Genomic DNA, 22,965 nt, shown 5'->3' with positions numbered 1-22,965 from the left:
AAGGCAATTCCACTATTTGTTCTGCAAAATAACCATTTATTAATTTGCATATGAAAAAAACAAGCCAACAAAATGAAATTTCTATTATTATTTCCCTACTTCATTTGCTGATACTACTTTAGTAATATTATACATTATTCTCCACAATTCTTAACAACCAAGGTTCTGGACAAGGAAACCAAAACAAAAAAAAACAAAAAATTGATGTAAAATGTTCAGATTTAATTACTAAATTAATAAAGTTAAACAGTTTTCCATGAAAAAATGCAAAGAAATGATAACAGGAAATTAGTTAAGACTTTAACTTGATAACATGATGTAAAAACCAATTGGAAAGGACATTTGTTAACAGAATTAATCTAAAAATGGTAGAAAGAAACACTGGTTTTGTGCATTCCCAATGAAATGTATAGTGCATAGTAATTCCACTGGAGAACTCCTAAAGACAAGTAGAAATATGTTTCAGTATCAGCATTCAAAAGACGCATTTTACATTGGTAAATACATAGAAAAAGATGAAGTATATGCTTACGTACTCTGGGGTGACCTAGTTTACACAGGCTGTGTATTCCACATGAAAAGTATAGATAGGTTACATGTTTATCAAAAAGGAACAACATAAAATCTAGTAGGTAGCAATTGTGATGTTGATGAGTCTTCCAGAAGTCACATTCAACTTTTTAGTCTAATGTATGCAGAAACTGATTCATACATCTTACTGTGTAAATAGTACATGTATAAGTCATTTTAAGAGAGAAAAAAACAAAGACAAGTGCTTCTGTGATGTATATCTCTATCCACCTTTAAGGGAGTTTGGACATTTATTAATATATGGCAGGTGATCCTTCGGTGTGAATCCTTACAGCATGTCATCTAAATGTCAGCTTATTTAACATACATATATTGTAACTAAGATCATCTGTCAGTCAATGAAAGTGCAATCAAAATGTTCAGTGAGAAAAACAACAGACTAATTATGTTAACTCATTTTTTATTTTTTTTTAACAGAATTTCTGAATTTGTTGGTTTTTTGCTCAAATCTGTATGTAAACTGGAATAACTGTTTTCTGTGTTATTATGTACAGGCTTCACTATAGTGGTTTTTCCTTACTTGAGTCCCGTTTCCAGACTCCAGGAGTGGTGTAATAATTAGTGGTACTTTACTAGAGATGCCCTAATTATGCCACGTGTTCTTCTGTTAAGAGATCTGGAAAACATGAACCCTTACCTCTACATGACGACTGCTTTGGAAAATAGTGACTTATAAGAACATGTACCAAAAGCGAAACAAAGAGGAAAGAAAAACAGCATCTACGTTTTAAGGAGGGCACTTTTGTAAATACTTGTAGAGTGAAACGAACATTGGTTAAAATTGCATGGATCCTGCTTTAAAAAAATGAAAAACTCTAAATATTGGGAATTGGCACAGAGTTAATATTTACAGCAAACAGAGGTTTTGCAGTTTACATAACATCAATACAATCCATCATCCAAGTCTATGCTTGAGAATTTGTTTTCCTTTGTCCCTTGTTTTATTGTTTTTCAAAGAGGACATTCAGATTATTATAATAAGTGGCCATGAATGAGGTTCCTTGAAGTCCAGAGCTTCACACTGGTGTGCAATCCCACACTGGAAGATACAGCTCCTTGAAGAAGGCAGTCATTTTACTGGAAGCAAATTCTAGGGCTTGAACCTGGCAATGGCTTGGTGCAGGCATAACTTTACAGGTTGTCTCCGGGCTGATACTGGGGTTCAGTGGCAGTGAAGTAGTCTTCCAGGAAGCCTTGTAGGTACTCAAAAGTGGGGCGCTCCTCTGGGTCTTTTTTCCAGCAGTTAAGCATAAGCTCATGCAGGGAATTTGGACAGTCTTGAGGACATGGCATCCTATAGCCACGCTCTACTTGTTCCAACACCTCACGATTATTCATACCTGGAAATCAAACGGGCAAATAATAAAACCTATACAACTGTCACTCAACCAGCACTAAATGTACCTTTTCTTTCTGTATTTAATGCAATTTATATTATACATTTTAAAATAATTTTTTAAATAAATTAATATAGTAGAACTTAAAATTAAGAACAGAATACTTCATTTTCTAGAGCACTGTAACTAAACCAGGATTGAATTATCTTTTTTTCACCCAAAAATATTTTTGAATGAGCGTACTATTTGATGGGATAGAGCTCAAGTAGCGGCAGTATCATGCTTTTACTGTGCTGACAGCAGATTGTGCTAGCGCACTGTGTGTTAGTACAACTTGTGACCTACTCAGGAGTGCTCAGAAAAGGATGATCATGAATTGCCAACATAGGACAGGAAATGTCTGCAGATACACCTTGCTGGTATGATTTAATTGAAAGTAATACATATAATAAAGGATTAAACATGTCAAACAATGCATTGAAGTGTTACTTAGGCTTTCACTTTAAAAAATATTGCATGAGCATAGGCAGTGAAATGGTTAAAAGGTTTAGTTTACTGGATATTAAAATATTACTGTATTGATCAAGCTTAACTTTGAGCAGGAGCACCAGCAAAATGTAATTCATGGATTTTCCCAGGCTGACAGTAGTCTTCTCAGAAAAGGTATTCTGAGCCCACTGCTGTGCCCCTGGAGATTCTAACAGCAGCTCATACCAGGCTATTTTTAGAGCTATGTTCTGAAAGAAAAAGCTGAAAAATGATGGAATAATATTTGCTGGTTCAGAAGTGATGTGAACTTACTGTGAATTATGGCCCTAGAATTATTGCTCTCACTTTGATGTTTGCTGCAATACCTCATGTGTTGTTCAGTCATTCTATCGATATGTGCAATCAATTTGAGCATATACAGTTGTGTTCAAAATAATAGCAGTGTGTTGAAAAAAGCTCAAAATCCTTCTAATATCTTTTATTTCCATACACACAAATGCATTGGGAACACTACACATTCTATTCCAAATCAAAACATGAAGAAAAATATATCAAATGTGTGTTGTTCCTCTAAAAAAAAAACTAAAAAAAAGTGAATATTAGACTGTTCAAAAAAATAGCAGTGTTTGTATTCTTCTTTACAAACTCAAACATTCACTATATAAACTGAAAAATGTTTGAAGATTTTGCTTTCCTTTGAATCACTTAATGAATATTTAGTTGTATAAGCACTGTTTCTGAGAACTGCTGTACATCTGTGTTGCATGGAGTCAACCAACTTCTGGAACCCGTGAACAGGTATTCCAGCCCAGGATGATTGGACTACATTCCACAGTTCTTCTCTATTTCTTGGTTTTGCCTCAGAAACTGCATTTTTGATGTCACCCCACAAGTTTTCTATAGGATTAAGATCCGGGGATTGGGCTGGCCACTCCATAACGTCAATATTGTTGGTCTGGAACTAAGATGTTGCACGTTTACTGGTGTGTTTGGGGTCGTTGTCTTGTTGGAACACCCATCTCAAGGGCATTTTCTCTTCAGCATAAGGCAGCAAGACCACTTCAAGTATTCTGATGTATTCAAAGTGATCCATGATCCCTGGTATGTGATAAATAGGCCCAACACCGTAGTATGAGAAACATCCCCATATCATGATGCTTGCACAACCATGCTTCACTGTCTTCACAGTGTACTGTGGCTTGAATTCAATGTTTGAGGGTCGTCTGACAAACTGTCTCCGGCCACTAGACCCAAAAAGAGCAATCTTACTTTCATCAGTCCACAAAATGTTGTGCCATTTCTCTTTAGGCCAGTCAATGTGCTCTTTGGCAAATTGTAACCACTTCAGCATGTCTTTTTTTCAACAGTGGGACTTTGCGGGGGCTTCTTGCAGATAGCTTGGCTTCACATAGGCATCTTCTAATTGTAACAGTACTCACAGATAACTTTACACCTTCTTTGATCTTCCCGGAGCTGATTGTTGGCTGAGTCCTTGCCATTTTGGCTATTCTTCTATCCATTCGAATGGTAGTTTTTCGCTTTCTTCCACGTCTTTCAGATTTTGGTTGCCATTTTAAAGCATTTGCAATCATTTTAGCTGAGCAGCCTATCATTTTATGCACTTCTTTATATGTTTTCCCCTCTCCAATCAACTTTTTAATCAAGGTAAGCTGTTCTTCTGAAAAATGTCTGGAACGACCCATTTTCCTCAGAATTTCAGAGAGAAATGCACTGTAACCAGCATGTACAACATTTGCTGCCTTCCTTCCTTAAATAAGAGCAATAATTGCCACCTGTTTTTCAATGAATGAATGACCTCACTAATAGAACTCCACACTGCTATTATTTTGAACATGCCCCTTTCAATTAGTGATTCAATTACACAGAATCAGCAGCATGCATGTCATGACTGTTGGGTCTGTTGGATTTCTATTACTCTACTACACCTGCTAGTAAATTATTTGCCATGTAGAAATATCATTTCTACCAAAAACAGTGATTGATCAGGTTAGTGATGTCTGACTGCTATTATTTTGAACACAACTGTACATGAGGTGGGGAGGGGGGGTTAATTCAGGGTTTATGTATTTAATTTTTTTTTTAATTATTAATTATTTTTATTAATTTTACTAACATTTAGGTTTGTTTTTTCTTTTATTTAAGTTTATTGTTATCACACCCCTTATGTGATAGCACAGGCAGGATACAGGTACTCTTTCTGGAGGAATCAGGGGTCTATTACATGCCAGTGTCTCCCCTGCCCTTCACTGCAGCTAATCAAGTACAGATTGTGCTTGTATAGCTGCTTCCCAGGCTACAATAGCTGGGAAATGACAGCACTAAAACCAGAAGTACTGAAATCCTTGTCGTTTCTGGGTTCATTAGTTATCGGGAAATGGATATTTCTCATTACCATAAAACCTTGTTTTAACCACTTCAAGTCCAGGATGTTTTAAAGCAGCCTAAGGATATTAAGTGGTTAAAGCAGATGTAAACCCTAACTGAATGGCTCTTGATTTTCTGAAGCACTCTGTATTATAGTTGACTGCCAAAATAAATAGTTTTCATTATTTTTCTGATCCTTTACTGTATCTCAGTGCTGCTTATACCCTGCCACCTCATTTTAGCCACGTTCTGTCTACATGCGCTACAGTGATCGTTGTATGTCACTTCTCATGGTATGTTTCCTGACTGTAACAACAGTGGAATATGCCTGTATAATGTGTATTGAAACAGCCACTTGAAATCTCCAAAAGCTCATGTGATAAGGTGACAACACTGGAGCATAACTGGGAGACTGAACCAGCACTGTGATCCTAAATTTTATGGCATGGTTACTAGGTATTATTGTGATGAAGGCAACAGATTAAAGATATTGAAAATTACTTTTGAAATTACATTAACATGTCAAAGCTAATATGACATTTTAATGATTGGGTTTACATATATTTAACTTTCCTATGTCTTGGGAGTAAAGAGCCTCATGCACAGCTCTAAAGGTCTTGCATTTTGCCTGCTATTGTCGTCTTTTGAAAAGCGCACACTCACCTGGATAAGGGACTCGTCCTTTTGTTACCAGCTCTGTCAGCAGAATGCCAAAAGACCACACATCTGATTTAATAGTGAACCTCCCATATAAGGCTGCCTCTGGAGCTGTCCATTTTATAGGGAACTTTGCACCTGTTGGAAATGTAAAGTAACATCAATAGCATGTTGTACATTCTGCTTTTTTTTGTCACAGAGATAAATATATTTAAAAGAAGAAGTTATTTCATATGTTAAATAAAAGGGACTTGTGTATAAAACCAAAGTTGAACAAAATAGTTGCCCAACAACCAAAAGTTGGATTCAAATTCTAATCTGAATTAAAAACTTAAAAAACAGAACATTTCACAACCCGAAGACTCAATGGACCTGACAAGCTAGTGACAAATGAGCCCTCAAAGCAAAGATCCATATTAAATATGGAGCTGTGACCTGATTGGCTTTAAACTGGGAGCGGTAACGTTGAAGCCATAGAAAGATATATCGCCACTAGACCCCAATAGACATTGATGAAAAGGTAGAACAAATCTTAACTGACCCTTTAATTATTATTTTTTTAATTTTAAATAAAATAATCCTTCCTCACTGGAGTGTGTGTGTGTGTGTGGAGGATGGGGGGCACAAATAATTGGGAAAGAGAGAATGGGAAATCTCTTCCTGCTGGCAGATGTAGGTGTTATTGGATGCACAAATGCCCTTCAATTTTTTCTTTTGTTAACAGGGATGTACGTGCTATTCTACCTGTTCTCCGTAAGAGGTAAGGGAGCTGGAATGCTGTTTTATCTGCCTGCTTGCATTTTCCCAAAAAGCACCACACATTATTGCTGCATTGTGCTGTGAACAAGGCAGGCTATAACAGGTATTTATGTAGACATGACAATTTACATCGCTTAAGATATTTTACATTCACATTAGTCCCTGTCCTCAAGGAGCTTACAATCTACACTCCCTATCTGACATGCTTACATACATACTAGGGACAATTTAACTGCTAGCATGTCTTTGGAATGTGAGAAGAAGCTGGAGTACCCGAAGAAAACCCACACAAACATAGGCACATAGAAAAAAACTTGTGCCTGACCTACATTATTCCTGGAGGTTGCTGCATATGGTGTGAAAAGCCTTTTTTCTTTTCAAAATGACAGACTACGGGTAGTGTTACTGCATGTAAAGCACACATGGATCTAAATTCAGCCGGTTCAGCAGGAAGCCACATTTCGATCTGTGTGTTGGCCTCCCTGGCTGACAGAAGGAAGACCTTCATTGGATTAGGTGCTGCAGCCAACTGGCTACAGCACTGATTAGTGTATTCTGACAGCGGAGGAGTCCCGATATCAGAATACAATAGCAGAGCAGGAAGATTGCTTCATTCACCTTACTTGTGTGGATGGAGTAAATTTTTTTTATTTATTTAGTTTTTTATTTATTCAGCTCACTGGATGAATAAAAAAAAAACTATACATTTGTACCCAGTTTTAGTGCCCTGCTCAAACTGGATTAGGAAGGTAACTATTTGTGGGTGCATTTTATTGTTTTATTATTTAGACATGCAATAGTGCTTTTAACAGAATAAATCTCACAGCAGCTAAAAAATGAAAGAACATGGCAGTGTTCAGTGTTCATAGCACCAATAGGAAACTATTTTTCACTGCATGTCTATACCAAAGTCCTGTCACCTTTTTAAATAGGGTGCAGCACATCACTGTTGTCCTTACTGCATTATTACACCACTTATGGGATTGTGTGGAAACAAAATAATCAATATACTATTATACCTCTGTACTTTTTCAGTTTTGGATATAGTGGAGAGGAATAGTTAGAATGATAGTCCTATCTGGGCTGCTGCAGCCATTACATTTAACAGACTTGTGAAGGGATGGACGCTGCTCAACTGACCCCAGGAGTCCCATGTAAAGGAATGTTAAGGAATGGCCTCAGCCACTGCTCTGGCCACGCCCCTTTGACATGCCCACCTCGCCCTGCCCACTGGGGGCCCAGTCACAGGTCACATTTCTTAAAGTGTTACTAAACCCACAACAGTAAAATCCCTTCTCTGATCCTCCCTTTCTTCCAGTGTCTCCCTCTTATCTCCAAATAAGACATATTGTGTGGAGACACTCTGCACATACTCAGTTTGGTGTGTATTGTTAGAGAGGTTTTTTTTTTTTTCTTGGGAGAGTGCATGTGATCAGTACAGAGTAAATCAGCACTGCCCAGACAGAGGTCAGGGGTTCTACTTCCTCCTAGAGAAAACTCCTATAAGCTTTAATCAGTACTCTGCTGAACACTGATAGAAGTCAAAATACTGCTCTAACTGCTGATGAGAAAAGGTATTTAGCAGTTTATATTTACTAAAATAATTGCATTTCCATGTTGTGTGTACTGTGGGAGACCAGATTTAGTGAATGCAGGGTCCGGGGTTTAGTAACACTTTAACATTGGACTCCTGGGGTCAGTTGAGCAGCGTCCATCCCTTCACTTGTCTTGGCTGGCATTGGAATTTCTAGGACTCATGCTCCTCTCTTCTCACTTGACGGTAGGGTGGTCTTTTTCCTTCTGGCCACAGCCTGGAGTGGCGCTATATGATATAGTATTCACTTAACAGACTGGGTCTAAGATAAAAGTGTGTGTGTGTGGGGGGGGGGGGGGGGGCAAGCGCGTAGGAATTGGGATGTGAAGGGACACTGTGATATGAAAGAGGGTGTGTATCCCGCTGACCACCAACCTAACAGCATTTGTACTCCTACTGATCCCTGATGCCTTGGCATATTTTTCACTACTAACTACAGTCCAGTCCCCAAACATTGTGATGGATTGTGAACTGGCCCTTTGTTTAAAAAGTTTGGAGAACCCTGGGTTAGACCCATTAAGTTTTTATTGCTGTGTCCCTATTGGGAAAATTAAACCCTTCCTCTAATTGGTGACCATTTTCACAGACAAAAAAGTGAGAGGAAACCTAAAAGTTGCCCCAGAACAAGAAATAAGAGGTAAGGAGAAATCTTCTCATGGGGAGACCTGTTCTTGGGACAATTGTCTGAGGGGGGCAGTCTCCAAAAATTGGGAGGCTTCCTCTAACTGTTGGAAATTACAGGAAAATTCCCCAATGGAACACAGCAAACAATAAACTGGTATTGGTTTTAACTGTCACCTGGTTTATCCAGAGCTAAACAAGTTTTGGCCTTACATACACATTAATACACCACTCTGTAAGCTAGAATGTGAATTCATCTCATTGCCTCTTTGCTCAGGGCCATAAAATATTAATGAGTCTTAAATAATCATTAAGCTGAAAGGCAAACAACAGTTTGTCTGCTACAGTACCAAATAATAGTCTTACAATACTCGGCCTAGACACAAACACCATCTGTCACTGGCAGAAGGTGGCAACAGAAGTGTCAGACAGTACAAGACAAATCAATGACCACATACTGAGGTTAGGTGCTGAGATGAATTGAGAAAAACAGCATGTTGACCTTTTTTTCATTGCCCAACTATTCTGAAACTACTGTATACTAGGTACAAAAACAACTGTACGGTATGTGCTCACTAAAAACACACCCTAAACTTTAAAGATGCCAATGCATGTTTTATAACTGTCAATAGCGCTTATGAGGAAAGAACGCAACTAGAGTCATCGATTATATCTGGAGTCACATGGTATTTCAATAGTAATATCGTACTTAGAAAAACATACCCATTATCAGAGTGAGTGCAGCAGGGTTTTTCTAAGTGCACTGTTTTATACAAATAGTTCCTCTGATGCAAGCTTTTCTTGTGTTCCTCAGTTTTGGATTTAATGTAATGTACAAGGCCAGACAGAAAATGGACAAGATTCCCACAATGTGCAGGACAGCTCACAGCTTTCCAGTCTGACAAGTAATCAAAGGCGCTGAGCCTGACAAGAGGCAGAACGCAGCAGGAGGACAACTGTATGAGAATGAGACACACTTCTTCATGAATTTCATCACATCTTCATCCTTTCAAATATTCTGATTGCTCCTGACATCTTTCAAATCCCTTGTATACTTCAAAGCCTTTTAGGCATTTTGTTATTGGATATATGAACTGGCTGATTAACCTTTTCCTGTCTGTGCATACCTGTATACGGTTCATTAGTTTTTGCCCATCTTTATCATCAAACTGCTTCAGGTCTAGGTGTTGGTAGTATCGTTTATTTTAATGTAGTTTTTGCACAATTTTATTCTATTGGTATTCTATTATTCTATTAGTGCAGAATGGCTGGAATTATTTTTTGACTAGATAGTGTAAGTGGTAGACACCTTCCAGTGCTAGTAGGTAAGCAAGGACAGCCCTCTACAGCCTAGTTGGTTGTAAATGAGCTTCTTCTACATGCAACATACACCATACTGCTTAGCAATTTACTATAAATGATTTATTCAAGGGCATCTTTGTTTGTTATTAGTACATCCAGACTTTAAAGAATACTAAAAGTAATTCATAAAGAGTAAATACCAAAGAGGACACACTGCCATCCCATATGACTCTCTAGCTACCACTGTCATGTACAATTAGGTAAATGTCCACTTGCTAATTAGCAGAATAGCTCTAGAACATCATGTCTTTGCAGAAATATATTAAATCAACCCAGAAGGGGGCTCATTCATTATAGCACCTAACCAGGTCTGAAATGCTCTACCATTGTGAATGAATATAAAACATTATTTTTCAATGTAGACCAGCATTGTCTGGTTGACAAGGATACAGACTCAAGACTTCCAGCTGTTCTTTTCCATTCTGATGAAGCACTGCCTATGGGTTCCAATTAGTTACAAAGTGTATTAAATAATTTGTAGATATGCAAAGAAATTCATCTTACCTTGCCGTGCCGTGTATTCATTGTCTTCAATTAATCTGGCAAGACCAAAGTCTGCAATTTTGCAGATTAAGCCATTTCCAACCAAAATATTTGCAGACCTCAGATCTCTGTGTATATAATTCATACGTTCGATATAGGCCATACCAGCAGCAACCTAGGAAACCACAAGTATAGTAGCAGAAATTAAATTCAGGTTTCTCTGCTCCACAGATGAAGATCTTAAGTGGATGAAAACAAATACGGAAAAATATTCCCTTTATTGAATTGATTGGTAAGCAACTACATTATCTAGTGGCTGTAATACTGACTCAGTCATTCCCATATATGTAATATAAAAGGGGGGGTTAGTGAGCGCTAAAATCAATAGGCAGCTAAACACCAAAGGTACCAATAATCTTCAAAACAGATAATACAACAGCAGGGTGTAGCTCTCGAATAAAAATAAAAATACATATAAAACGAAATTAAAATAAAATCTTAATCATGTCTAAATAACGTAGTTCAAGCATCAATAAATATCACTGGTACTCCTAAAAATCACAGAGTGAGTGATAAAGTGACATAGTGCAGATATATATAAATAAAATAAGTGTAGTGCGTTACTAATCAGTGACTCGCCATGTGCACAGTGCCATGTATAAGTCCAAATGTTAAAGTGCCTGGGAGTCTTCTGGATCCAAATGACTGGTCCTATTATTGGTGATGAGGAAAAAGTGTAAAGACTGCGCACTCACCAGATACGCAATCACACTGCGCATTTAGAGATATCTATCTCAAAGAACCAGGTTGTCACCTTTAAGGTCTGGTCAGGTCTGGTGTCCCTCTTTAAGCCGACATCTACTGCCCGTGGGTGGTTCGCCTCCTCTGTGCATGGTAAGAGCTCGTGGAGAGCTTAGAAAAGAGGAGGCTGATAGCGTAATAACGTTTAAACAGAGGGCGCTTTATTAGCCAAATAAAAATACAAGAAACCACTGACCAGTAATGGTGTTCCAAGGTGGCTGCTGGGACCAATATAAATGCCAGCAGCGTGGCGTCCTAGTGCTCTAGCCACTGACGCATTTCGTGCGATGGCACGTATTCACGTAATGCAGACTCCCTATGAATATGTGCCATCGCACAAAACGCGTCAGTGGCTACAGGACTAGGACGCCACGGTGCCAGTATTTATATTGGTCCCAGCAGCCACCTTGGAACACCATTACTGGTCAGTGGTTTCTTGTATTTTTATTTGGCTAATAAAGCACCCTCTGTTTAAACGTTATTACGCTATCAGCCTCCTCTTTTCTGAGCTCTCCACGAGCTCTTACCATCCACAGAGGAGGCGAACCACCCACGGGCAGTAGATGTTGGCTTAAAGAGGGACACCAGACCTGACCAGACCTTAAAGGGGACACCCTGGTTCCTTGAGATAGATATCTCTAAATGAGCAGTGTGATTGCGTATCTGGTGAGTGCGCAGTCTTTACACTTTTTCCTCATCACCAATATTAGGGCCAGTCATTTGGATCCGGAAGACTCCCAGGCACTTTAACATATGGACTTATACATGGCACTGTGCACATGGTGAGTCACTGATTAGTGATGCACTACACTTATTTTATTTATATATATTTGCACTATGTCACTTTATCACTCACTCTGTGATTTTTAGGAGTACCAGTGATATTTATTGATGCTTGAACTACGTTATTTAGACATGATTAAGATTTTATTTTAAATTCGTTTTATATGTATTTTTATTTTTATTTGAGCGCTACACCCTGCTGTTGTATTATTCCCATATATTTGTACACAATTTTAGGATTAAAGTATAACTAAAGGCAAACCGTTTTTTTTGTTAGTTTTGGATAGAGCAGAGATGGATTAGAACTCCTGTCAGTTCGTATTGCTGTCTGTGCCCCCATTAAGGAGATTCACCCTCTCTATGTGTCCTATTTACCGTAATCATTGAAAGTAATAGTAAAAAATTTGGGTTGTCTCCAGAAAAGTAATAGAGAGGAATTGTTCCAATGACAACCCTAGTTCTGGTGACCTGGGGGTCCCGAAGGGATTCCCTTACGTTGTAGAGATTTCCTCTCACTTCCTGTTTGGCTATGGGACAGGAAATGAATGGAAATCTCCAAAATGGGACCCAGATGGTGAAATAAAATCTGACAGTGTTTATAACCCTCCCATGAATGAAAAAAATGTTTTGCCTATAATTCTACTTTAGGCATATTCACAGGTTTTCTCACTCATAATCTTGTGTTTATCTGTACTGGGCAGCACAGTGGCTAAATGGTTAGCACTTCCGCCTGGCAGTACTAGGGTCGTTGGTTCGAATCCCAGCCACAGCACCACCTGCCTGGAGTTTGCATGTTCTCCCTGTGACTGCATGGGTTTCTTCTGGTTTCCTCCAACACTCCGAAGACATGCTGGTAGGTTAATTGGCTCCTGTCTAAATTGTCCCTAGTATGTATATGTATGAATTTGAGTTAGGGACTTTAAATTGTACACCCCTTGAGGGTTAGGGACTGATGTGAATGTACAATATATGTATGTAAAGCGCTGCATAAATTGACGGCGCTATACAAGTACCTGAAATAAATAAATACTCAGAAGCTAACAAAGAAACATATTTAACTTCTCAGCTAATTGGGCTTCATACAAATGGGGGGGTATCCTTTCTTGATTGGTCCATCCATCCCAAGCAATATGCCCTATGGACCTGATTCACATCGGAAGCCAAAACGAAGCATTCCTAATGTTGTCTGTAGCAGCTTTCTTCATAGCAAACAGCGAGAAGAGGCTAGAGACAGAAACTGTTTTTCGTACAAGTGACAGGTGCTTAGCTGTAGAATGATTCTGTTATTCTGTATTTGCACTGTACCTGGGCTGCCATATCCACTAAATTTGGCAACTTCAAAGCTCGTCCTTCTCCATCTTTCAGGAATTCCAGCAAGCTTCCTAAAATACAGCAATATTTAACATAACATTGTCATTTATCTGTCCACACTGTGTTCACTTCACCATTAATAACAGAAGGCATAACCTGGAAAACAATAGCAAATCATTCTGCCAAATGCAGGGTAAAAATAACAGCTGCAGGCATCAACAGCAATATTTTCTTAGCTGTGTTTGGAGAAGAGAAAACATGAATGTTTAATGCAGTCACACATTCTTAGTTTTGAACATGCGCTAGTAGATTAACAATAGATTTTAGAATTACTGCAATATACAAGGCATCAAGTATAATATACTTTAGAGCTGTGGTTCTAAACCTGCGGAACCTCAGGACCCACATTTGTCTGTGGTATTTAAGTCGCGACCCAAAAATAATTTAATTTCTGAAACATTATAATTTATTCCACAAAACAACTTGTGTAGTATTCTACAATGTACATAGTTTTACATAGCAAAACACTTTTTTAGACTTAAATAAATAATGATTTTAAGCATACATAAAATACCAAAATCCATCAATACCCCCTAATTTTAAGCAATGTTCCATCTACTGTACCTCACACTAATAAGCTGAGCAATGCCTCCTCTTCTCTCACTCTCTCAGAGGCACACTATGTTAAGAGTATTAATGTTTTCTGTGGCTTTTTAAATAAACAACATAGTTTGTGCAATATTTGTATGAGGGTTTTCAGCCCTCCCCCATTCATGCACTCCTTCAATCCCCCCTTCCATGCCCTGCTTTAGCCCACCCTTTCATGCCCCCTTTCTTTTCCCCTTTTATGCTCTTTCCTTACCCACCTTTCACACCCTCCTTTAATACCCACCTTGACCTCCTTTTCATGCCCTCCCCTTTCATGGTTTCCTTCATTTCTCCCCTTTCATGCACACTTTGAGTCCCCCACCTCTCCCACCACTTTCCTATTTTCTTTCACTCCTTTTAAAATGCATTCTCCTTCACCTATCCACCCAGGAAAAGTACCTAGTGGATAGCTAGCTGGATAGCAGATAGCTAGATAGACTAGGTACCTAGTTCCGTGGCATCCAATGGTGATTTTCGTCCTTCCTGCACGGCTGGCTGGAAGGAAGTGTAGTTATATGTCGCTTCGCCCCAGCACTGCCGCAGAGGATGGAGGAATAAGCGCAAGGGCCGTGGGACCGCTTTGTAAGTGCACCATGTGCACCACCTTAATGGGACCTGCTGGCATCAATAATACAAATATTAAAGCGGAGTTCCACACAAAAGGGGAAGTTCCGCTTTAAAGAATGGTCTCCCGCTCCCCATTAAGGATCGTCACCTTTGAGGAGCGGTACCCAAAATTGACAGGTACCCTCTCCCACTTCCGCTGCGATCGCCTAGGTGATCGGAAGTGAAAGTCGTCCTCCTACCCTCCCTCCCTGTAGTCTTGTGGGACACGTGACAGGTCCCAGAAGACGACGGGGCAATTCAGGAAGCGCAGCGCTAATCGCTCATGCACAGTGGACACCTGGCTGTGAAGCCCTAAGCTGTCACAGCCGGGTGCCCACACTGAAGATGCCAGCGCCTGGAATACAGGACGGCTGGTGAAATGGGCTGCAACGGGGGCACCGCGGGATCGTGGGACAAGTGAGTGGCTGTTTTTTTAAAAGTCAGCAGCTACAGTTTTTGTAGCTGCTGATTTTTATTTCTTTACAGAGTGAGTGGAACTCCGCTTTAAGGCCAACTGTAGTTGTGGTCCCTGCCATCTTAACATTTATATTAGTGTGGACGGCAATTTTTATTAAGCTATGTTGTCAGGGCACCAGACGTTTTATTGGGGCATTAGAGAGGCATGGAGGCACTTGCCCCATGGCCCAGTGGGTCACAACCCATTACTTTAAAAACATGGCTTTAGAGGGAATAATGTTCACACAGTTGACTCTTTTCATTAATACCTTTCTTGTTATATCCAGTGGCAGAGGAGTGGGAATGTTGGCTGTGATCCAGTCTGCATGCCATGTTTCCCAATGCAAGGAAGGTCTGCATGTCAGTAATATGCATGTGAACACTAAACTTGAAAGTGAAGTGGAGGGGAAGGTGTGTGTCAACAACAGTGTGGAAGCTCCTGCTATGAGCATAACATATTTATCTGAGTGCCATTTCACATATTTGTGGATTGGATATGGTTTGAACTCCTTTGAATCTGCATGACATGTGAAATAACATTGCTTCCTATGGTGTCTGTTCATATATGTCTGCTGCACCGGCAGTTCAGATTCAGTGCGGATTGAAAAATAGTCCTGTTGGATTTCTGAGCAGTGCTTTTCGGTTCAGGTGCAGATTACAGGCTATTGACTTCTATGGGAACCATTTTTGAACCGCACAGGTGTGAACAGGATAAAATCCTGAGCTGATCCTGATATAAACCTGTCCTGAACCTGATGTAAACCTGAGCTGAACTGCTCAACAACTACTTTGTTAATTAGCTGTGAAACCTGAGCTTCAATCTGCACCGCACATGTGTGAATCCACACTCACACCCCAACAGTTTACCTTCTGTTGGCAGAGCTATATACTTCACTAGAAAACAAATAAGATAATGATTTCCCAGGTTCATAGGATGAGCCTGGCCTCCAGCAAGGCCCACAGCCAACAGTGCAGCATGTGTGCAGAGATAGACTAGCAGACTCTTTTTCTGAATAAACTGAATCAGGCTTTACTAAGAAGGTAGGAATTAAAATGAATTTGTAATTATGTAAATATAACTGATGTAAACTTGTTCTCAAAGGTGAGGGTTGCAGAACCATAGGGGCTTGTGTACACAATCTTTGCTGTAAAATACTGGACTTTAAAATCGAACGCGTTCATTTTAGCTGAACTGCATTCTAATGTAAAGTCCAATAAAATGCAGCGATAGACCTGCTTTGCCTGCAATGCATACACATCTCCAGTTACAAGCTCCGTTCAGAGAATGAAGGTCAAACACAGCCTGAAAACTGTCATCCACTCAGAGAAAGGGAGCCACAAAGAAGGCTGTTTCTGCCAAGTGTTCTAAACATCCTTTGTCATACATTAAATGGGAATTTGTAAAACAAAGGTTACTAAATGAATTCGATATTTGGTGTGTCTACCCTTTGCCTTTAAAACAGCATCAGCCAATTTTATTTGGTTTAATGACTGTGTTCTAACCTACAGTAAATGTTATCTATTTGATCATTAGCACCTGTTTGGTATAATTGTTTATCCATGCACTTGACCATATGCCTGCAAAATCATGTACCTGGGAGAACTGATGCTTTATCAACGGCAAACAGTGGGCACGCCACAAGATTGATTTATTTATATATATATATATATATATATTACACACAGTTTATATATATATATATATATATATATATATATATATATATATATATATATCATACACAGTGTGTGTATATATATATATAAAAAAAATAATGAAACAAAACAGTTTAGGTAATGACATTGTCTTTCTGTTTCTGCTTAGTTACCCTTTGTAGACAATGGAACAATGGAATAAATTATTTACAGTTGAAACTGTGTGCTTCTGATGTACTCATCACATACCTATTATAATTATACACTATATACATTATCCAACTAAGTAGTAATTCTGACCTTTGCTCATGTACTCAGTGACAATGTAGATAGGTTCTTCTGAGACCACTGCGTACAGCTGCACCAGTTTATCATGTTTCAGCTTTTTCATAATCTGAGCTTCTTCCAGGAAAGACTCTGGAGACATAGTCCCTGGCTTCAATGTCTTTATCGCCACCTTGGTGTTTCCATTCCATGTACCTACAAGTAGGAGACCAATATAGATATGCATTAGCCAATGGCATATGTATAGAAAAAAAAAGAGCTCACCACCACCAGCAGTGTTTGCAAAGGTGTTTGGCTGTGTATAGACTCAGTAGAGTTACTGTACCATTGCAAAATGTGTATATTGTAAACATGCAATCCCAGACATGGAACAAATATTGTCTAGCCAGGTATTCCTTTTACCAAGTTAGTTACCTTCACATAATTTTTGGGGGTGTGCCTTTTACAGCTGAGTAGATCTAAATCAGGAAAAATCAGCCTGATGAAGGGTCCCTTCACACGGGACAGACCCGTTTAGTGGATACGCTTGCTCAGCGGGGATCTCTCTGCTGATCCTCGCTGAGCAAGTAGATGACAGCTCTGTGTCCGTTCCACTATTGCAGAGCAGACACAGAGCTGCTTGCTCTCCTCAATGAGTAAATTATCATAAGGGTATGCGCTAAAAATACATATATATACAAATATCACCGTATATTAAATGTCCAAAATAAATATATTAAGTGTCCAAAATAAATTATCTTCTGTGACTTCATAACACTGTGAAAAATCCACCACCAAATGAATTAAATAAACTCACCAGAGCTATATGCTGATCAAGTTATAGACCAGCAATAGCGCTTGTGCTCTGGGAGCGTTGAATAAATGATGCCCAAAAAGATGTAGTAATACTCAATCACTTCCAGGTAATCAATAATGGTAAGCAGCATGAGGAATAGTATATCTCTACCAAGGAAAGAACTCTGCAGCCAAGGATCTCATGATGGATCTCTCCACTTGGTTTCATATCTCCATATATATATGCAGCACACTCAGGGACAAAAAAGAAACCATAATGGTGCAGTACGTTTTTAAAATATTTGTATGTTTAATAAAACTCAAAAAACTCACAAACAAGGTGTCCAGACAGACACCAGCTTGAATTGCAATGCACAACACTGGGGTGATGAACGAACCCCGCTCACCACGGATCACCTCCAACAAACAATGGGAAAGGAGCATTCTGACGTCCACATCGAGTAGGCCACGCCCAACGTGTTTCGTCACAGTGAGCGGGGTTTGTTCATCACCCCAGTGTTGTGCATTGCGATTCAAGCTGGTGTCTGTCTGGACACCTTGTTTGTGAGTTTTTTGAGTTTTATTAAACATACAAATATTTTAAAAACGTACTGCACCATTATGGTTTCTTTTTTGTCCCTGAGTGTGCTGCATATATATATGGAGATATGAAACCAAATGGAGAGATCCATCATGAGATCCTTGGCTGCAGAGTTCTTTCCTTGGTAGAGATATACTATTCCTCATGCTGCTTACCATTATTGATTACCTGGAAGTGATTGAGTATTACTACATCTTTTTGAGCATCATTTATTCAACGCTCCCAGAGCACAAGCGCTATTGCTGGTCTATAACTTGATCAGCATATAGCTCTGGTGATTTTATTTAATTCATTTGGTGGTGGATTTTTCACAGTGTTATGAAGTCACAGAAGATAATTTGTTTTGGACACTAATTTATTTTGGACACTTAATATATTTATTTTGGACACTTAATATATTTATTTTGGACACTTAATATATGGTGATATTTGTATATATATGTATTTTTAGCGCATACCCTTATGATAATTTGTTCACTTTGCCAAATTAATTTTTGCACATATATAATTTTTTTGGTGGGAGTTGCTGCTGACACATAGTTTGTTGTTTAGTGTGGCGCTTTTTCTTTCTGATAATTTTTATATACTATATCTCCTCAATGAGTGCGCAGATGAAAACGGACCTCCTGTCTGTTTTCATCCGATCTGACGGACGGAAGGGGAATTGGAACCCATCCGTCCCTCTTTGGCAGATCAGATCGTATGTCGGCGGATGTAAACGGACACATGCTTAAACCTAAACAGACACATGTCCGTTTACACCTGCCGCTCCACAGAGGCGTTGCGGAGGTTCCGATCAGGTCCGCCTGAAAAATGGGCAGGTGCACCCGATCGGAACGTTCGTATGAAAGAGCCCATACTGTAGATATTTAGATATATGTAAAATATGAAAGTATACCTGCAATTACCTAACTATCCTCCTGGCTTTATAGCAGGAGCCCTTACCTTTGCTGCACTCTTCACTGTTGTAGGGTCTGGAACAACACATGCAAACACTGGCTTTCTGGAAGTTGCACAGGATTTAGCATAGTACTTGGTCAGGCAATTAGCCACTCAAGCACTAAGAAATGCATTGTTAGAGGCAGAGGGGTGTTTATGTGGAAGTCATTTTTTTTCTTGGGGCTGTATTGGGGATGAAGAGGAGTGTGGTAAATTTAAGAACAGTGAACATGGGGTGCCAGCTACAACATCTGGGGGCTAATTTAGTAAACAAGTTCTTATAACAGGTTTACTCTAAAATGATGTATAAGAGAAAAAAAATTAGAGTGAAGAGCGTTGCTACCTAAGTGTAGCATTTATTTAAAAAATTCAGTGAAATGAAAAATAAATATGCGGTCACATGTAAAATGTATTAAAAAGCATATCCATAAGTCTCCAACAAATGGCAGCCTATTGAGTGGCCAACGGAGAGTAAGTCCCTCAGGATGGATGTGCTGTAACACTTCCTTGCTATCCACAGTGGTTATTATCCATGTTATATACTGCTGTTCCTGCTGGTTCTTCCTCGTGCTCCCTTGGTTGACTTCCTGGTTCCAAGTACAATACATCACATCCACCCCAAGGGACTTGCTCACCAATGACCACCTGGAAGGCTGCCATCTGCTGGAGACTTATGAATATGCATTTGTAATACATTTTACATGTGAGTGCATATTTATTTGTTTTCATTTCATTGATTTTTTAAATAAATGTTATATGTGGGTAGCGGCGCTCTTCACTCTCTTTTCTTTTTTTTTTGCTCATACAGTACATGGTTTGCTGGTGGGAACCTCCCCAGATCCTGCTTGGAAGAGAGACTGCTGTTGTTACCATAATGTAAACTTCATGTCACAGTGTTTTTTATGGACTTTTTTTTAAAGAACTGCATACACTTTCTTTTTATGTAATTTATCATTTTATGCTAATTTTCATTTTTTTGCTGTCACAATAGTATCCTCTCTTTTGCACCTGGGTAAGCTTAGGGTGTTAGTGACCTTTGCAATTTTGATTTACTTTAAAGTTATATTTCTGTACTATCTCCATACACATATGCATAGTAACATGTAGAAAGATACATATTAAAAAAATGTGGATAATATATACACAATAGAAAATGCCACAAAAATAGGCCCCATTGTTGGTGTTGGTAGAAGGAATAGTACCTTATTGCTGGTATCAGTGGGAGGAATAGTACTCCAACATTGGAGTCAGTGGAAACAATGGTTCCCCAACGCTGGTGTTAGTTAAAGGAAATTTGCCTCAATATTAGTGTCAGTGGAAGGATTGGTGCCACATCGATGGTATCAGAGGGAGGGAAAAGTGTCACATCTTTAGTGTTAGAGGGAGTAATACTGTTCTTTAGTTTCTATCAATGGATAGAATTATGCCCCATTGTTGGTGTCAGTGGAAGGAATAGTGCCCCATCAAAGGTATCAGTGGGAGGAAAAGTGCCCCAACTTTAGTGTTAGCGGGAAAAGTAGTGTTCTATATTCTATATCAAGTGGAGGAATTATGCCCCAATGTTGGTGTTAGTGGGAGGAATGGTGCCTCATCTTTGGTGTCAGTAGGAGGAGTAGTACCCCAAGGGCAAGGAAAACGCAAGCAAAAGGCTGCATCCGGCCCACTGGCTGCAGTTTGGAGACCACTGCTCTAAATAAAAGGCAAAGTGCCACATTAAAGTGGTTGTAAATTAAAACTTTTTCCCCCTAACTTTTCTGGGATCCCTCCCTGGTGCTCTCCACTCCTCCGAGTGCCCCCATAGCAAGCTGCTTGCTAAGGGGGCACTCATGGGGACCTGCTCCGGAGTCCATAGACATGCATAGTGAGGCTCGGCCCCACACACCCCCCTTCTCAAAGGATTTGATTGACAGCAGCAGGAGCCAATGGCTCCTGCTGCTATCAGCAAAGCCCAGGAGTCCAGGAAGAAGGGAAAAGACCTACTGCAAATGGGATGGTGCTGGATCAAGAGAAGACACAGGTAAGTGTTTGAGGAGAGGTGCTGGGGGGAGCTGATATTATTAAAAGGTTTAATACCTTAAAACTGAGAATTAAGGTAAAAAAAACTTTTGTATTTTGAACAACTTTAACTAGCAAAACTGTAAGCTCTTCTACTTATAGTATTATAAAACAATATATGGGCCCAGTTTTCAGTCTCCAGCATAACAATCAAGCAGTGTAACATACTGTTTGCTCTACAAGTAAAAAACCAGTCAGTAGATGGTGCCATACTGTGGTTCCCTTTACAAAGATCCCCTAAAACAGAACATTCAGGGTCTTTTTTGTAATAAAGGTTTACATATCGATCTATACTTGTGTTTTTTTAATAGAAAGATGTCTAATGTTTCTATGACACAACAAATGATCCACCTTACCATACCACACTTCAGCGAAACAGCCCTGACCGAGCTTCTGCTGCAGGTTTATTGTGCTCCGTGACACCTCCCAAGCATCTTTAGCCAATCCAATAGTTTGTGGTACATAAGTCCGTGCAATCATTGTTAAATTATAACATAAACCATCAGCATTCTCTACAGGAAAGGAAATTAATGGAAATACATGTAATACATGCAATAAGAAAGATGGAAGGTGTTTTGTACCTTTCATAATTATAACTCTAGAAAAGATATGTTTTTAGAAACCTGCATTATGTAACTAGCATGTGTTCTGTAGAAATGCAATAAGGTCATTGCACTTATTTCTCCCTATGTCACATTCCATCTTTCCATTTGCTGCTCCACACAAGAGCAGCCAAACAGAATAATAAATGATGTTCTCTGCGTACCCATCCATACTTCCCCAAACTGCCCATTTCCCAGTCTCTTGATCAACTGGAGAGACTCTCTTGGGATTTCCCAGACATCTTTGGTTTTGACAGACAGGTCAGTAAGCCTTGGCATTCCTTTATGGCATGGTACTACCAAGCGGCAGCAGAGGCCAGCAGCTCTCTCTGAAAGGCACATAATAAGAATAGGGCAGAAGAAAAGAGAAATGACACACAAGAATGGAGCACAGTATACTTAGTAAAAGCAGGACACATTACATTTCTGAGGGGAGACACTGAAAGCCAGGATGTAAATTGTCTACTACAAATCACATAAAATGACACACACTTACAGACATATATTTTCACCAAACATTCACTGGTAGTGAATCAATCACTGTCATATAAAACACAAGAGCCAAGTAGATTCACCTGCAGTGAATGCTTGTTGAAAATCAGATTCACTGCTATATAAAAATGCTTTGTCATTAGTGATGAGCTAAGGTTCGGGGCTGGACCCAGTTCTGCCTTAAACTGTGGGAAACTGTCACATGATAGCAGGCCCCCGACCCAATCAGCTGTGACCGAAAAGTTCCTGGTCCCGCAGCTGCAAGTAACAAATGTTGGCTGATGTCATTATCCAGATAAGGCCACATAAGGTCCATATTTTGGCCAATGTCATTAACCATAAATGGCCACATTAGGTCAATGATGTCACCAGCATCCCTGGCAGAGGCGTCCCTAGGGTTGGTGTCACCCAGTGTAGTAACACTGGGTGACACCCCCTCCGACGATCCCCGAAAAATGGATCGGTTCTGCGGATTGAGCATAATGGATCAGACTCCCCGCAGGATCGTCGGCATGCAACCTATACGGGGTGACACCGGACCCGCTCCAAGAAAAGGTAAGTTGTAAAGAAAGCCGACAATCCCATACTGCGGCGATCGTCGGCTTGCTTTACAACTTACCTTTTTGTGGAGCGGGTCCGGTGTCACCCCGTGCGGTCGGTGTCACCCAGTGCAGACCG

The 22,965-nt window shown here is 39.6% G+C and overlaps 1 protein-coding gene across 5 annotated transcripts in view; it reads right to left on the bottom strand.

Moving 5' to 3' along the window:
* Nucleotides 1-201: 201 nt before the first annotated feature.
* The window catches only part of FYN (FYN proto-oncogene, Src family tyrosine kinase), a 259,186-nt gene continuing 236,422 nt past the window's right edge, over nucleotides 202-22,965 (bottom strand). For all 5 annotated transcript variants that reach the window (XM_089664475.1, XM_089664471.1, XM_089664473.1 and 2 more), the window contains 6 exons: nucleotides 21,960-22,124; nucleotides 16,840-17,019; nucleotides 13,168-13,244; nucleotides 10,300-10,453; nucleotides 5,466-5,597; nucleotides 202-1,931 (listed from right to left, as the gene is read on the bottom strand). In XM_089664475.1, the coding sequence (XP_089520601.1) occupies nucleotides 1,723-1,931; nucleotides 5,466-5,597; nucleotides 10,300-10,453; nucleotides 13,168-13,244; nucleotides 16,840-17,019; nucleotides 21,960-22,124 (917 nt within the window). In that variant the 3' untranslated portion in view covers nucleotides 202-1,722. The remainder of the gene's footprint in view (nucleotides 1,932-5,465; nucleotides 5,598-10,299; nucleotides 10,454-13,167; nucleotides 13,245-16,839; nucleotides 17,020-21,959; nucleotides 22,125-22,965) is intronic.

This window comes from Staurois parvus, unplaced genomic scaffold, assembly GCF_062004578.1.
Source record: "Staurois parvus isolate SC_StPar_1 unplaced genomic scaffold, SC_StPar_1.0 ptg000048l, whole genome shotgun sequence".
NCBI lineage: Eukaryota > Metazoa > Chordata > Amphibia > Anura > Ranidae > Staurois > Staurois parvus.
The sequence above is the reverse complement of the archived record's forward strand: the minus strand, read 5'-3'. Positions and strand labels throughout refer to the sequence as shown.